Genomic DNA, 17,790 nt, shown 5'->3' with positions numbered 1-17,790 from the left:
TTCCCAGCTTTTTACTTCATTTTAGTATGGCTTTGATGATTTTAGAGCTAACTTTTCATTTTCAAGTATACTTAAGCTTCCATATAGAAAAATAGCAAAGCTCTGCTTGATTCCAATCATGTAGACCTCAGCAGAGCTATCCTGGTTTACATCATCTTAGTCTCTGACCATACTCATACATGTTTTATGTGTTAAAAAAAGTGTGCATGTTTTTAGAACTGTAACTTGCTTGCCAAGAAAACATGCAAAGTAAGTCTTTACCCTGCACAGGGTCAACTCAAAAAGATAAACGTGAAAATTGATTGTCTACTGTATGTTGTATATAGTGGTGAAAAACCTTGTAATAATCACAAGTGTTTAATGAACTCAAATTTCTTCTTGAATATTTAGTCCCAGGTGCTGTATCAGATCTACAACTGGCAGAAGTGGATGCCACATATATAAAAATTATTTGGAGGAAGCCACAACAACCAAATGGAATCATTACCCAGTACAGAGTTAAAGTACACATGCAGGAAACACTTGTCACTCTGGAAAACACTATTCTTGGAGATAAAAATAAGGTATTTTTTTCTTTTTTTTAAATATGGATTTTATGTTAGATTAAATTTGCTGTGTGTCTTATCTGACATTTACAGAATGTGGAACTAGCTCCCTCAGATGAGTTGTCAATATTTTTAAAAGCCAGCTTCTTCAGTCCACTCTCTTTCTCTGACTGGCTTTCAAAAAGATTCCAAAAATGCTTTTTCCACAACATGAAAAAAATAAATCATTCTGGCAGAATGATCCAGCTGCTGAAGGCAGGAAGCCACAGCCCACAGTCCTGTCTTTCTGAGTCCTTGAATTCTTTGCAGCATAGGGTGGCCAGACTATTAAGAGTAAAGATTTGGGTGCCTAGATTGATACACAGCCACTCTGTCAAACCTCTGGAAGATGTGGGTATGCAACCTGTGAATTCAGCAGAAGTTCCAAAGGCTGGTTAAATGTTCTACTAACAAGGCAGGCAGGCAGGCTTAGACTTTCTGCCTTCTTTTGTACCCTTAAGTTCACCTGTGGGATGCTACATGCTTAACTCCATGCTGTGGTTGCACACTAAGATCTGTGGGATCATATCTCTTAGGGGACTTCAGCTGTCAATCAGTCTAGCTTCTGGATTTTGGGTGCTGGTGTGCTTTACATGTTTAGAGGAGCACTTCTGAGTATGCAGCACAGAACCGTAGCAAACATTCAGCTCAGGACTGAATTCTTTCTGAAGTGGGGCCTTTTGGGCTGAATTTTGAAAACAGGTGTCCCATGTCTGGGCCAAAATAATTCCTTATTTTTTCAGTGATGTCTTTCACTAGATCTGAATGGGAATCTAAGTTTTTGATGTCAGCTTAAGGAAGCAGTTTACTTTCAAGTTGAATGATATACATTAAATAGAGCACTGGAGTCAAATGTTAAATAAGGAACAAGGGCAAAAAAAGTTAGGCTAAGGATCCGTTCATCAGATCAGGAAGGCATCCTTGGAAAAGGAAAGTATATAAATTTGTAATTAAAGATTGTATCATAGTCCAGAAACAAAAAAATTAAAGTAGTCTGCATAAAAATGTTTTAGTGATGGAATTTTCTAATTCTTGAGTCCTTACTGTAGTACCATTGCTGCTTTATTATTATTTATTGAATGTAATTTTCTAATTAAAAACGAAGGTAAATCATAAAAAATCCTGCTTTATCTAGAACTACATTGACCACAGCTTAGGGCAGCTACAGGACTTGAACTGGCAGACCCACAGTGCTAATGGTGCTCAATAACCAGTAGCCAACAAAGCTGTTGTCTTGTATGTGGAAAATCCTCATAAGCAAAACTATCTCCATATGGCCTACTATTTTGCTATAAAATGCTAGTGAAGATGAGTCATACACAGTTCTTAGCTCTTGGTACTTAGGTGAGATTGATGCTCCATCTATGCCTGTGGCTAACGTACCTCGTGTTAAAGGAGTGAAAAATTGGCTTTGCCCTTTCTCTACCCAGAGTCCATAGAGAAAGGATTCGTGTATTAGTTACATCACTGTAAAATCATCTCTTTCTGGCAATGAGATGGGCCATATGTGTGAGTGGGGAGTGCTCCAGATGACAGCAGAACAATTCAGAGATACTCAAGTCCTGGATTTGGTCCCAGATTTTGAAGGGGCATGAAGATCTGGTGCAAACACGCCATTTTGTACCTATGCTCTAGCCTTCCTCTCTTTTCTACTTTTATTTCTCCTCTCTTTGTTGTTCTTGCTCCATTTATATCTGCTGCCATCCCTTTCCAACATTTGGTTTTTGCGTCTTCTGTCCTATGGCCCCCATATCATTTACCTCCCTTTCACTCTCCCTTTTCACATATATATCCCCTTATTTTTCTCTCCTCCTTATTTCATTAGCTTCTGGTTTTCTCCCTCTCCTCTTATTCCCTCTCAGAGACCTAGTAAGCCTGCTAATCCTTTTCTTGAGGGACTGGAAGGGCCTCTTGTTTTCAATGCCTGCTGCCTTCTTTCAGGATATAGTTAGCACAAATAAAATCTCTCAAGTTCAAATTTGTATCTGTTCAACATAGTTCCAAAGATATAGCTTTAAAATTAAAAGCCTTACTTCAAAATTACCACCACCTTAATCTAAAATATCTATTTTAAGATTTTTTTTTAAGAAGCAATGTTTGAATAAATGATAACCAGAATAAAATGTTGCAGGCTACTGGCAGCTGAACTTTTTTTAATGAAGATTATATTTTAAAAATTATTTTAATGTTCAATAATGTTTGTATGCCAAAACTTATATAGTATCTATATGAATACACTAACATATAAGGATTATTTCTATATTATATAGAAATTTAATTATATAATTTAGTGATGACTAGGTTTGTGATTTCTTTTCCTATTTCTTATTTTTAGTATCTGATTGATTCTTTGGAACCATACACAATAAATGAAAATATCAAACCTTCTTCTCCCCATTGGAATTCAATGGAAGCAGACAATGATTTATATGAAGGTTCAGCTGAAATGTTTTCCAGCATTCAGACAGCTTCCCCAGTAATATTTACAAGTGTATCTGGTGATAATTTGCCTGATATAAATGGAGCTGCAGAACTACATTCTGCTTTGGGTAAGATATTTCAGGGTATTTTTCTACCTGCTTCTTTGTTCTGAAGGACCTCCATCACTGTCCCAGATATGATCTTTAGCACATGGTTCAAGCAAATTATAAATGGGTCATTTGCTGGAGTCAGACTTTTTTTACTACCAAATAACCTTCTGAAGCAAATGGGAATGCCACACAGGCAGGAACTAGCCCCTTGTCACCCAGCTGACCTTCTTCCTAGTGAAAGGAGCACCCGAAAGCCATCAGCCAAGCTGCATAGACAATCAGTTATTACAGTTGCCAAAGCAGGTGTGATTGTCAGGGATTAACATATCTCCAAGCCCTTCAGAGACCTTGATTTCTCTAAGCCTTTTGACTAATAGGTTTTCAAATGTCAGTGAAGGTAAATAGGTCAAAAAGTTACAACTTTGCTATATGGGTTGCAAACAGGTGGAGATGACCCGGTGACATGGTGATGTCATTAGTGAGTACACTTGTTCTGTATTATCAATGGACCACTGTTTCTTTACCAAGTATGGATATTTACAAATCATTAAGCAGCCCTCAGCTGACAGGCAGGGATTTCAAATATCACTCTAAATTTTTCCAGTGTCTTGAACAGTAGGGCGAAAATAGCGTTTTGGTGGGTGTTTTTGTTTTTAAATTATTATTATTATTATTATTTAAATAAGTCACTGAATTCATGTATATGCATCAGTATTTAAACTCCAGATTTTAATCCATTATTTTAAGTGACAGTGGATATTTTCTGTGCTATGTTAATCTTGAAGAATCTTCTTTGTCATACACAGGAAATGTATAGTGTTTTAAATGTAAATCTTCTTTTTATGGCCTCATTCAGTTTGAGATATTGAGTTGCTAAAAGATGTCTGTGTTGCTGAAAATTTATTTCAGCCAGTGTCTGTTGTGATCTACCACACAAGTATTGTTTTATAGAAGTTACTATAGTAGTTAAAGCTGTTGACAGCCAAATTTTTGACAGGGTCTGCTGATTTTTCAATGCCTTCATATTAATACCATCCTCACTGAACTTTGAGCCTGATATTCAGATATATGAAGCACCCACGCCTTTTCATGTTGCACTGGCATAATGACTGCTTTATAGTAGATAATTTTGGCTAACACATTTGGATTGTGGCTGACTTTGAACTTTATTGTAAGTGCACCAAAATCTCTTTGCGGACATGGCTTCATCATTCTACTGACTACTGCTCTTCTGCTAAAAATACCAGGGTGAAGGGATCTGTGAAGGCAGCCTTTCCAATTATTGTTATTCTAGCACTATTGGGAGGGCAAGGAAGAGGGAATCTGTCTTTTTTCAATTAAAAGTATTTAAACCCCTTCAAAAGCTCCATCAGTCTAGGAGCCATTGTTCTGGAGAGACAAGGCCTTATACAAAAGTACCCTCTCCTAGCTTCTAGGGGGTTACTCACAAAACCTCACAATTCTACTTCTTGCTCATTCATTCTTTCACCTAGGCCAATCTATCTACTGTACATATGAAAATGGACCTATAATACACTCTCCTTTGGAGACTTAAGAGGTGGAATGTAGACTTTCCTTTATATTTTTATAACTGACATGAAAATTAATTATTTTAGAATAAAACAGTTCCAGGTTGCCATGCCAAAGTAAGTTTAGAATGCATAAGAAATAGAATGACTTTATGAGTAAGTAGCTATTTTTCTCTATTTACTCACAGATAATCAATATAACATTGATATTTTGGCTGAAGAACTTTCATACGTTATAAAGGGCCTCACACCTTTCACAGATTACACAATTAGTGTGTCTGCTTTCACTGATGTTGGAGAAGGACCACCCTCAGTTCTTACAGTCAGGACACACGAACAAGGTAAATGTAACTCTGGTATGATCAAAGTTAACATACATGACCTATTTCACTGAATGTTTGAACTTTTTTGGTAATTTATTTACTTACTGTTATGTTTTTATGTTTTTGTTTAAGTTCCAAGCTCAATAAAAAATATATCTTACAAGAATATTAGCTCCTCCTCTGTCTTGCTGTATTGGGATCCTCCAGCAAATCCCAATGGGAAAATCATTCATTATACTGTTTATGCGATGGAACTGGATACAAAAAGAGCATTTCACGAAACAACTGCAAACAACAGCTTACTTCTGACAGGTACAGTGTCATTGGATTAAAAAATGTAAAGGTTTAAACTTGAAAGTGTATTTTACAAAAGCATTTTTTCCAATTTTATATAATGTAGCCATTTGAAATGTGTTTAGGTCAACTCTCACACATTCACACACATCCACACACAAAACAAAACTGCATGTAAAAACAAGGTTGGGACACTACTCAGACTTGTCTACTGTGGAGGAATATGTAGAGTATGTGAGATGGGAGAAGAGGGTTGGTTAAGATAAACAGTAATTTTTGAAATGGTACAAGCAGTAATTTGTGAAATGGATTTCTCCTTGGAATATTTGCCTCAGTCTCTTGTGTCCCCATAAGAAAATATTCCTAAATTGTCGAGTCTTTTTCAGATTTGAATTTTTTTCATGATATTAGTCTGACATTAATAACAATTTTCTTATTTTAAGGTGGTAATTTTTATAGTAATTGAAGCAAACACATTGCTAATGGAATTTCCCTTATTAATTGATGTTAATAAGAATAATGCATACAGACTAAACATCCATATTTGGATGTTCATATATGCATCCTTTGATGTCCTTGAAAAATTCTTAAAGCTATTTACAGGGTTGAAGCTACTTTACTTACTTCAAAATCTGTGGATTTACCTGTATGCCTGTTTGACTGTCACCTAATAAATGGTATTGTACACGTTCTTTTAGGGGACAAAGGTGTATAAAAAACCCTCAGAACAATATCCAGTACTATAGTTTAATCAGTAGCTAAGATAAAAGAAGTCAACAGTCTTGTTTACGAAGTTCAGAGTCAAGATTTTTTAAATTAATCTTTTCAGGTTTAAAAAAGTACACAAATTATAAAATGAGAGTCACAGCCTCTACAGCAGTTGGAGAAAGTGCTTTGTCTGAAGAGAACGATGTTTTTGTGCGAACCCCTGAGGACGGTAATATGTTGTTTGCAATGATGATTTATTTTCTGTACTGAAGTTTGTGTTTGTTCAAAAGAAGATTGGCACATCAAAAAGGGGGAACAGAGTGTACAAATAAAATGAATGTTGAAGTTATTAGTCTCCTATGGTCTGAATGAAGTGACTTCATTCAGACCATTTTTAGGTAAGTGCTAAAAAAATAATGAAAGCTGCGGCATGACCTGCGATCAACTAATTTCAAATGGAAGGAAAGCTGCAGAGCTGAGGCTCCCTTTCTCAAAACAATATGTTCCTATCACCCACCTAAATCATAATCTTTGTGACTCCATTTTATCTTCTTTTTCTTTTTGTTATCATGTGTAAATTAGGTTGGTTTTGAAGCATATGGACATTTCAACAATTCAGAGGCCATATGTCTATTTGTAGGCAAAATGCTGATAAAGTGAAGATTTTTTTTTAATGCTGAACATAATAAGCTGGTTTTTTGGTATAGGTTTTAGTAATTTTAAGACTGGTCAATAATTTTAATGTCAGATATAATACTACATTATGAAGATTTCTGAATCTTACTTTCTTACTTGCAAGGCAGATTCAACCTATGAAGGCATTGGGGCAAGAGCCTGAGTTATCATTGGCTTCTGCAAAGAAAACATGAGAATTTGATTTGCAGACCAGAGCCATGAATATTTGTCTTTTCATGTTTGTATCAAGTTTGTATTTTCATTGGTTTCAGCAAAGTTATTTCCAGTTTTACTGAAGTAATACAGAGGATGATTGCCCAATTGTTGTTTATCTCTCTCATTTTCAAATGTACTACAATACAAGAAAAATAATTGAGTGTAAATAAAGGAGAGAAAAGGACTACAGAATTAAAAATCATGAGTATTTATGAAGCTTAGGTGATTTGAGCAACCATGCAAAATATCAAATTAAATGGTGAAATTTAAAATAGTTGCAAAACTTTTAAAAATTTACATTCTCCTATGCTGTTAGGTTTTTTTACAGAGAAAAAGCCTATCACAAGAACAGAAAATTAGTTATATAAGTATTCTTTCCTCTGAAAGCTTACAATCCCTTGCCTGTGAGTGTTAAAGAAAATTTTCAGAGTAGAGTTTCTCTGTTCAGAGCCAACAGCCGACTGTTCATTCATTCATACAAGAGCAATGCAAGGCTTGAGGAAACTAGTGAGAAACCCACCAATAGTTCTTGCCTTTTTGTAAGGCTGTGCATAAATCTTTATTTTCTCCTTCTTGTTGTTTAGCTTTCCTGAAGTGATTCAGGCTGAGATTCATGTGTCCTAATTTTAGCCAGCCTAGGAACAGAAATTTGTTTCACTCTTGAAAAGAGAGATACCTCCAAATAAAAGATTCACTACAACTGTCTTAGATAACTTGCATTAGGATGGAAGTAACTAGGCTGGTGCATTTAAATATTTTACCATGCCAGATAAATGGCAAAATGCATTTCAATTAAAAATTAATCTTCTTCATGTGGGAAATATCCATGTGGGTAGTCTTGTCATCCAGAAATCAGTGATCTGTTACAGTCAACACTTTCATGTGCTCAGAAATTAAGAATGAAAGTGATTTGTGAGACCTTTTAGGCAAAAAAATCCACAATGAATTCTGAAATATCTGCAAGTGGGTATTTATACACAAACTGAATCATATGATCCTGAGTAGGTAGTATATTTTTATCTTGATTTTACAGATTATTTCAGGGGTGAAGTGGTGAAGCCTTCAGAGGAATCAAAGTTGACATTCAGAGCTGATTTTATTCATAAGTGCAGCCCACTCAGTCCTTCAACACTTCCATGCCTTATTAGCTCACTGCAGTCACATGAACTCATACACTGCCAGTAGCTTCAGCCACACACCACCCTGGAGCTGGACTTGCTTTGTGCGTGACCTTCACACCAGAGTATGCAAGATTTACACTGGGTTCACTAAAGGGAGTTTAGTTACTGTGCACACAGTTCTTTTCTTGGATCAATAGTTGATTGAGTGAAGTACTAAGGGTGGTTATTTACATAGAAAGCAGTAAGAGGACATTAATCAAAATTTGGAGAACTGAATATGAGAAATAAAATTAGAGGATTTGAAGGATCAGTCTGCATGAGACTGGTAGAGAGAATTTTTTTTTCTTAATAAGTGTAGTTTCAGATAGATTTAGAAGAAATTCCAGAAAAGCTCAAGTGTCATAATGCAAAAAGATGCCTAGTTTTATGAGTGGAAAAGATACATACCAAAATGAACTGAGGTAAAAAGTGGAAAGGCTTTGAGAAGTGAGAAAATGAGTGTAGCCCTTTCGGTATAGTTAGGATCCAATAGGTTTATGATCTCAGTTCTGTAGTTAACTATTTGAAACAGGGTTTTTTTTTCTCGTTTCTGTGTTGCAGAACCAGACTCCCCACCTCAAAACTTAGAATTAATAAATGTAACTGCAACAGAAATAAATCTGAAATGGTTGCCACCTGAACAGCCTAATGGTATCATAACTCACTATGAAGTTCTGTACAGTGATTCCAATGATATTTTTATTAAAAATACCTCATCTACAAGTATATCACTAAGTGGAATGAAGCCATATACTCTCTACAACATCTCAGTAAGGGCATTCACCAGACTTGGCTATGGGAACCAGTCATCCTTTCCACTTCTGGTCAGAACTTGTGAAACTGGTGAGTTTTTTAAAAAAAAACTAAAAATTTTGACAAGAAGTTGCTTTATGATAACTTTTGATGGCCAGGATGTAGAAGACATAAGTTTTAATAATTTAAAAAATATTTGCTTACTCTGCAAGGCAGTGAGTTTGAATCCCGTTTTTCTCTTTTATCTACAAAGCAGAAGAACAAGGCCGGGTGCTTGGTAAGGGATGGGGAGCCGAGAGCCCAGGGCTCCCTGGGCCAGCTGAGCAGAGGTCTGGCTAGCCAGGACCGGTCTCACCACCCTGCTGCAAAGAGCCTGGGGCGGGGGAGGTGTGGCAGCCAGGGCCAGTCTGGAGCACCAGCACCTCACGCTGATGTGGCAGGTCTGCATCACACCAGGAGAGAAAGTTCTCAGGTTCAGTGACAGTAACCAAGCCAGACAGAGCCCAGTGCCCGCGGGGCAGGCCTGCAGCGGGGAGCCAAGCTGGGGCTGGGCTGCCATGTCAGGGAGGACTGGATGCAAGTCAGGGACTGGATCAGTGGGTCCGTGGCCAAGCACAGCCATGAGAGCCATGAAGCTGAATTAAGATGATTTCTATCAATTTTTTTTAATGACCTTGTTGGTACTATATGTATCTAAGTATTTTTGATCTTCAAATTCAGCCTCTTTAAAAATGCATTTCATTAAAAAAAAGGATACAAATTCAAATGTTTGCAGTGTGTTTCATTGAAACCAGTTTATAAAGCTCTTTCCAAATCAATGAAACTGACTGAAATCTTCTGCAATTTTTTCATCTAGTTCCTGCTTCTGCACCAGAAAACATAACCTATAGAAACATCTCATCCATGGAAATTGAATTATCATTTTTTCCACCATCCATTCCCAATGGAATCATACAGACCTACACAATATATCTCACGAGGACTAATGGGACTGAGCAAAGAGTTATAAACACTTCTCTTCTGACACTACATATAACAGGCCAGTATATAATGATCTGGAACTTATTGCAACTGTGAGATTTTCTGAGAAGCGTGCAACACACAGACAGAGATATACTAGTTCATTGGTTGGACCTGATCCTTCTTGCCCTTACAGAAAGGTTTTTGTTCCCTGTCCTGAGGAATAACTTGTGTCTTGTCATAATGTGGTGAAATGGACACTGAATGGTATAGTCGAAAATATATCTCACTGTATTTTAGATGTTTAAAGTACAAGGAACTGCAATAGATATCTTTGGAGACCTATCATTGTAACAAAGTAAACACTCAAGCCACCTGCATATCTTTCTAATCTTATCTAGATAAAAAACTTTCTTTTCCACTTTTGCATCTTTTTCTACGTGAAATGGAGGCATGGCACAGCAATTAATGCTGGGAGCTCAGTATCCTCACTGCTATGTTTTCAGAGTACAGCCAAGGACAAACTGCAAAGCATTCTAGGAATACAAAGTATAAACTGGTAATTAGGGCTTTGTCCCTTCTTTTGCAAGATGTTTTGGGTTCCAAGCTCTCCCAATGCTTATTTCAGTCTCTAATGACACAGATCAGTGTAACAGGCTTATTCACCACTTCAGAAATACTTACAGTCCATTAAAAAACGAACTTGTCCCATTGAATGGTTGTTTTATTGAATTATTCTTTCTTTGTTTAGATTTAAATAAATATACAGAATATACTGTAGAAGTGTCTGCTAGTACCACAGCTGGAGAGGGTGTTCGTAGTTTGCCTCTGCGTATTCTAACTGATGAAGATGGTAAGTCAGAACAGAAGTTTCAGTGTATCATTTTCTACCTGCATTCTTAATTTACTCTTACACTTCACGTTAGAAGTTTTTAAGTTTATGCACTTTTGTTGGAAGTGACGTCTCTCCATTTCCATCTGTATCTATGTATCTACACACAAATGTATTTATCTATCCGTCTACTTACCAATGTATTTATCAGTACAAGCTGTATGCAATATTGCAATTGCTGTGCATGGACTTTTGATCTTACCAATATCTTATTACTCTGAAGAATCTTAATTTATTCATATTATTTTAATCTAATACATGACATGGTAGAATTAAATATTGTATTTGGTTTTTCAGTCATGTGAGAGCTGGGGAAAGGGAAAACCACAAAAAGGCAGTTTGAATGGTCCAGGGCCATTTCTGTGGGGTTTCTTGTAGGGGGAGATTTTTGTATTATTCTAAACAGATGCATGTACAGGTACACATAGATAGATATGAAATTATTACTATTAAGAAAATGCCCAAAGTTCACCATCACTGGATTTCCAAACTGAGCTGGAGCATGTGCAGCCTGAGGGTAGAACAAATACAGTTGTACTTTCAGTACACAGTGTTGTTGTGCAAAGTTATCATTGGTCACTTCTCTAGATTCTGCAGGGCAATCCCCCAAAAAATTCATAGCAAAAATCTTAACTTACGTGCTGTGAATCACATTTTGGAAAAGGCTGTGTCTGTTCCTCTCCTTTGCTTCAGGAGGAAATCTCTGGGAGCCTGTCTAAAGTAGCATTGACACAAGCAACCCATCAGCCACACCATCAGTAAAAAAACTTTGCCCAAGAGTTATGTTGCTGGAGCAGGCTGAAAAGAGCTAGATTGGATAAATCCAATTTTTTACAGAGAGTATTTTTATTCAGAGCAATGTAGTTTTTATTCTTTAGCAAAAACCCCAAAAATTCTCTGAATAAGAATTGTAGAATGAACCAGCTACATCAAAAAGATGACATTTATGTGTGACAGATCTTTTATTGTATAGCCACTGAGGATAATATAATAATTAAAACACAAAATACAGCTGTCAACATTTTTCAGTGGTAAATACACTCATTGAATTCAGTGAACCTTTGTGCATGAAAAATATAAAACTATTTCCTCTATAATGTAGAGAGTTATAAAACCTTTATGTGAACTTTCAAGGTAGTGAAAGGAACAAGAACTGAAAAACAACAATATTTATAATGCACCACATGTTCCGTATCCACAGGAACACAGTGTTCCAAGGTTCAGACCAAATGTTTCATAGATTTGCTAATAGTTATGCTCATATTCTCAATTTTCATGCATGACTACAGCTATGACCTGAATTTTTAGTGCATGATGCTCTTTGGTTTAATTTGAGAAAAACAAATGTAGTTCTAATATTACTTCGTAGTGGTACATGTCCATGAATCAAGATGCAGATAAAGACTAATTTCTCGATAGCATGCTGATAATAAAACAGTATCATTTATGCACACATTTGTTATTTTTCCTCAGTAAAATTAATAAGAGCCTTAGAACAAAATCAAACGTGGTCTAACATTCTCATTTATTTACAATGTTTCCCTACAGAGTCAGGATATGGTGTCATCTAGGGATCATCTTAAAATTAATTTTAAGGATGTAAATGTCTGTCTTTCCATTTGCCCTTGTGAAATGTAAAATGTATGAATGTGGTCCGTATTTGATGGAGGGGAATAGATTTTACCGCTGTCTAGTATCTCACAATTTTATCATCTCTCAATGCCATGCTTATCCACTTTTCCACCTTTTGACACTTTGTATAATTCTTTACAGCACCTTTTTTTCCTCAGGGGAACTATTATGCTGTATTTTACACATGTTCATATCTATAAAACTCTTGCTTTTATTAGAAGGGGAAAAAAATTGCAGCAACGTACTTGGGCAGTAGGTGAATGACTGTGACCTAGCCGTTGTTCTGTTTTCTCATGGAGTACTTTTTCCATTGAATCACAGAAACAGATGTTCTAACACCACCATGCAAAATCTTCTTTTATCATCTGTCAGAAAAAGGAAAAGGAGTTGTGCCTTAACACTAGCTGATGAATACTGTACCAGTGTGGTACAAGGTTGACTTTCTATCACAAATAATTCAAAGCCTGTTTAAGGATGCTGTGGATCCCACCGATCTTAGCTGTTTAACAAGACGTTGTGTTCTGTTCTCTCATTTTATAGCTCCAAGTTCTCCTCCACAAGCCCTCTCTGTAAAACAGTTGCTGGGTGTCACTGTGAAGTTGTCATGGAAACCTCCGCTGGAGCCAAATGGAATTATCCTCTATTACACAGTTTACGTCTGGTAGGATTTTTCTGGAAGTAGTTCTGAGGATAAATGTTAATCTGTAACCTATCAGGAATGTTAGGTTTTTGTTACACAGTATGTTGATTACATGTTTTGGGAGAACAAATATTCATCCAACACTTAAAATACAGGACTCTTTATATGCAAATTCAGAGTAGCCAAAAATTGGGGGAACAATTTCAATGTTTCATAAGCATTTTCAACATTTTTTCCAAAGATTATGATATAGTAAGTCAATTCAGATTTAAACTAGACCATGGTGCCTATTTTAATTATATGCCGATTAGGCCTGCCCCAAGGCAGGGCAGAAACCCATGCTGAATGGTCAAGGAGGTTTGAAATAGGCTTAAAATAGGAAATATCGCCTCCTTTTATAGACAGTGTATAAGGGCCATATTCAGAGTTTTCGTATGTGCTATCAATTATGTCTACAGTTATATTTTGTATTTATTACAGTCATAGTAAACAAGTATTTTTAACAGATATTTTTCATTTATTGTGCTCTAGTTTTTTTCTGTCTAACCTTTTTTATTTCCCCCCCCGACATCCTCCTGTGATATTTTTTTCACCTTTACAAACTCCACTTTACAAAGGAGTTTTGTCACTTTAAAACTTGCAGTTTCTGTCTTATTCCTTGCAAAACATAGTTTGGTCTAGTGATGTGGCATCTCTTCAAAGATCTATAACTTCTACTGGGAGTGAAAGCATTTTTTGTTGATCACTTTTAAGATATTGCCTTTATGCTTTGGCATTTTATTGCCACTACTAAGGTGCAGGAAACAAACACTAAAGTGCATTGTTATCAGATGTGAAAATCCTCATTGTTATGGGCATACTACTCTTGAGCTTACATTATTTTATTGTTATTTGACATTTTGGGGGTAGGATTTGGTCTCAGTCCCTACTGATTTTTTTTTTTTTTAATTATGATTTCTAGTTAAGTTGATGGTAAAGTGAAGATGAGCAAGGTCTTCTTTCTAGAAAAGTTGAATTTGTCTTCTCTGGTTAGTTCTACTCTACTGGGAATGTCTGTCGCTCTTTAAAACAATGACTGTCCTCAAGCTAGGGAAGAGTTACTTCACGATAAGGGCTATGGTTTTGGTGTGTTCAAAGACTGGAGGTTATGCAACTTTTCATTCTTATATTCCTTTATAACTTACTGCTTTTGTTACTGTGAGAAAAGCTTTAGCCAGAAGTATTAAAAAAAACCCTCTTAAATGATCCATCTTTCTAAATATTGCACTTAAGCAACCGCACAACTTGCTGTAAGCCTTGCTCCACATTCTTTTTGTCCTGTCTTGTCTGTCCTTACTGTGCCATACCTAAATTTAGAGAGGCTTTAGGTATCATATTAAGGCAAGGACATTGAAGAAAAACTCCCTTTGCCTTCAAAGGGGCATAACTTCACTCCTTCCTTGGCAGGGAGGGAGGGGTGTGGAGGAAGGAGAGTAATTTTAGGTATTTAAAAGAGTTGTCCATACAGTTTCATCAAATGCATTGCAGGGGGAGATTTGACAAAGCAAATTTTTGTGCCGTATTTTTGCTGCTCTTAGGAGGTATTCAATATATTTTGGAGGAGACTGTTAATCCCAGTGCTTCTCAATAAAGCAGAAAGGAGAATGTTACTACAGGTGTTAAAGAAATGTTCCTTCTCTTCACTTAAATATTTTGCAACAGTTATAGAGAATTTGGTAACCATTCTTGAGCTGATTTGGGACAAGGATCCATAATCAGTAGAATGAAAAGGGTGTTATTTGCAATGTTTTCATTATATTTCATGGAATTTGTCAGAGGACAAGGTGGTTTTGAGTGCTAGCAGGTAGTAAAGAATTCTTCCTTCTTTGAGCCTAAAAACCCACACTCCCTAAATGTAATTTTAGCATATTAAAGGTGCAATTAACAAAATTGCTGAATTTGTATGTAGCTGTAGTTTTTTGGCATCCTTTTCTGCAATTTTTTTGTGAAATACTTCTTGACTAGGTCTATTTTGAGTTACAGATTTTTAAGAAAATATGGTACCTGTCTTTGGCAAGTAGAATTATGCAATTTCTTAGAAAATGTGATTTAAAACCTTGTATTATTTTTCTTCAGCAAAACTTCTTGGCTTAACTTATTTTGCTAGGTACTTTCTCACAGTCTGTGAAGGTTGCACTCACTTTGATCAGTGTTTCTCATTTTTATTGCAATTTCTGTTGTTTTTAAACAGAAAATCAACTTCCCTTGAAATACCTCAAGCTTTTATTCTTCTTTCTGTGCCTGGTTGTGGAAATGTTTTCTGGCAGCTCAGATGTAAGAATGCAGTTACTCAGAGCAGAAATGTTTGCAACACTAATCTGTGGATTTTCTTCTGACTTAAATTATAACCAGATATGTATTTCCATACCAAGAATACCTTGGGCAAAGATCCAGGAAAAAATGTCTTTCTTTGTATAGAGTTTGATAACTGCAGCTGCAATCTCTTGTAAATTTTACTGACTATTAAAAATGTCAAAAGTTTGGGAAAGATGTAAATGTTAGCTTTCTGTGTTACCAAGAGTGTTTCCCATGTCAAGTGACATTCCACTCAAAATCTGAGGGTTAGGGAGGATTTTTTTTCATTCTCATACATTTTCTCATTCCAGTTATTTTTTAACGTAACCTTATTTCAGTTACATTAGATGGTGATCTTTGCTAATGGGACAGTCATTCAGTTATCAAAAGATGAAAATCTAGTAATTTTGAATTACATTTTTTTTTTTTTAGTATTAAAACATATTATCATTTTTGAAGAGCTTCACAGTGACTCCTGGAGCAAGATATTTGGTTTTACTTATCAAATTATCATCTCTGTATGAAATCCTATTAGAGACACAGGACACCTACTCATACAAAAATCTTTGAAGGAATGGAATGTTAGGTTTTTATTTTCCTCCAATTTTTTTTCTTAAAAGATTATTTCATCTGTTCTTAAAAGATTAACTTTACAAGAAATATAAGACTTTTTAAATTCAAGTTAGTTATTTCTGTACCTTATTTTACTTTCTGATAATCATTTCATACCTATGCTAATACCAGAGTTTTATTAATGTTACATCTTAGAGTCTTTCTAGGCGGGTTTTGACCTGACTAGAGTTCCATTCTGATCCTCTGTTACATTCCACCAGAATTAACTCAGCACCAGCTAATTCCTGTTCCATATCATCTTCTATTATTCCATTTATAACTTCAGCCTTCTGACCAATTTCACAGAGTCACAGTAGGGCATGCTCCCTGCTATAATCTTTTTATATTTCGCTATTCCTGTCCAGAGAGACAGTTTAGTTATGCCCTACAACGTCCTTCCCAAGGGTGCCACATAACCATTTGAAAGCACTTATTAGATAGAAATACTCCTTAATATTTCATATAACCATTGTCTTTGTTGATGTAATCTGCAGACATATTTCTGTGGGGTTTAGGGGGATTATTTTTTTAAGAAACAAAATGAAGAGCCCTACTGTAATGCCAGGGTAAAAAAGTTAGCTTTTCATCATAAAAGACAAAAAGTTATCTTAGCCTCTTTTAAAAACCCAAACTACTTCTATTTACCACGATATTGCATTTTTCATTTTTGCAACAAACGTCATAATTATGTATATAGAGAGAAAGGAAGTGTGTATATAATGAATAAAATGCTTTTTCTTTAGGAATAAAATTTCAGAGAAGATTGTAAATGTAACAGAAACATCACTGGAATTCACAGACCTAGAATATAATTGTGAATATAGTGCTTACCTAACAGCAAGTACAAGGTTTGGAGATGGCAACATAAAAAGTGATACTATAACATTCAGAACTTCTGAAGGAGGTAAGCTTATATACAGCCTTAAAATATATATAGCTTATATACAGCCTTGTCATTCAGCCTTAAAATTCTGTCAGCCTCATTTACGTTATAAAGCCACTGAAGTAGAAGTGACATTTGACTTCTAAAGAAGAGACAATCTACCTTGTGTGGCTCTTGGTGCATACCTGTATGTATGGTTCCATAAAATTATGATAGATATTTCTATTAATTTGCTGAGAAAAAAAAAAAAAAAAGCATTTCTCTTCAGGACAGATAAGATCCAAATAATTCAATTCTAACTTTGAAAAAAATTAAATTATTTATGTAATATATTTTAATAGATCCCTTTTATAAGCATCTGTGACACATCTGATAGGGAAAATACTTCTTAGAGTATCTGTCTCAAGCCTGAAATATTTTTAATTTGAAAACGAACTCTGTAAGTGTACATTGATTTATTATATTTTAATTGTTTTATACTTTCAACATGGAAAGTGACTTTTGTATGATCATACTACATACTGTGCTTTGCAAGCCATTCAGTTTAAATTTTTTCTGGTTTTCCATCAATCACATTGCTATAATCTGTTCCAAAATAGATAGAATGCTGGCATACTTCAGAATCACTGTGCATAAATACAAACAACTCTCCAATGCACAACCACTGTCAGGATTAGCATCTATCTGAACCATCCTTCCAAAGTCTGTCTACATCATCAGGTTGTAGATATTCACAGTTGCTATTGAAGCTGGTATGGAAATATGAATTGACTTTATAGGGACAGACTTTAAGGATCTGGTTAATATTTTAATGCTTTCTGCAAACTAGAGAGCACAAAGCAAAGCAGGTCTTCCTGCACATTGAATAGGCCAAAAAAAGAAGAAAAAAGAAAAATTATCATGCTGTTCAAGATTATGTATCTGGTTTACCTGTGTGAGTTAGGAACCTAAATTCAGTTGATAATCAGAGAGCAAAAGGCTTTAAATTTAGGTTTTGTGAAAGAAATCCTTTTTTTTCCCCTGCTAACTATATTTGGAGTATACACACCTAACTCAGTCAACTT

The 17,790-nt window shown here is 35.6% G+C and overlaps 1 protein-coding gene across 1 annotated transcript in view; it reads left to right on the top strand.

Moving 5' to 3' along the window:
- PTPRQ (protein tyrosine phosphatase receptor type Q) overlaps positions 1–17,790 on the top strand; it is a 131,427-nt gene that overhangs the window by 35,233 nt on the left and 78,404 nt on the right. Inside the window, exons 25-34 of the mRNA XM_063396413.1 lie at positions 391–563; positions 2,920–3,133; positions 4,833–4,985; positions 5,100–5,279; positions 6,091–6,198; positions 8,582–8,863; positions 9,630–9,812; positions 10,485–10,586; positions 12,798–12,918; positions 16,587–16,747. Coding sequence (XP_063252483.1) covers positions 391–563; positions 2,920–3,133; positions 4,833–4,985; positions 5,100–5,279; positions 6,091–6,198; positions 8,582–8,863; positions 9,630–9,812; positions 10,485–10,586; positions 12,798–12,918; positions 16,587–16,747 — 1,677 coding nt within the window. The remainder of the gene's footprint in view (positions 1–390; positions 564–2,919; positions 3,134–4,832; positions 4,986–5,099; positions 5,280–6,090; positions 6,199–8,581; positions 8,864–9,629; positions 9,813–10,484; positions 10,587–12,797; positions 12,919–16,586; positions 16,748–17,790) is intronic.

The sequence above is a fragment of the Prinia subflava genome, chromosome 4, assembly GCF_021018805.1.
Source record: "Prinia subflava isolate CZ2003 ecotype Zambia chromosome 4, Cam_Psub_1.2, whole genome shotgun sequence".
Taxonomy (NCBI): Eukaryota; Metazoa; Chordata; class Aves; order Passeriformes; family Cisticolidae; genus Prinia; species Prinia subflava.
This window is presented reverse-complemented; position numbering and strand designations above follow the sequence as displayed.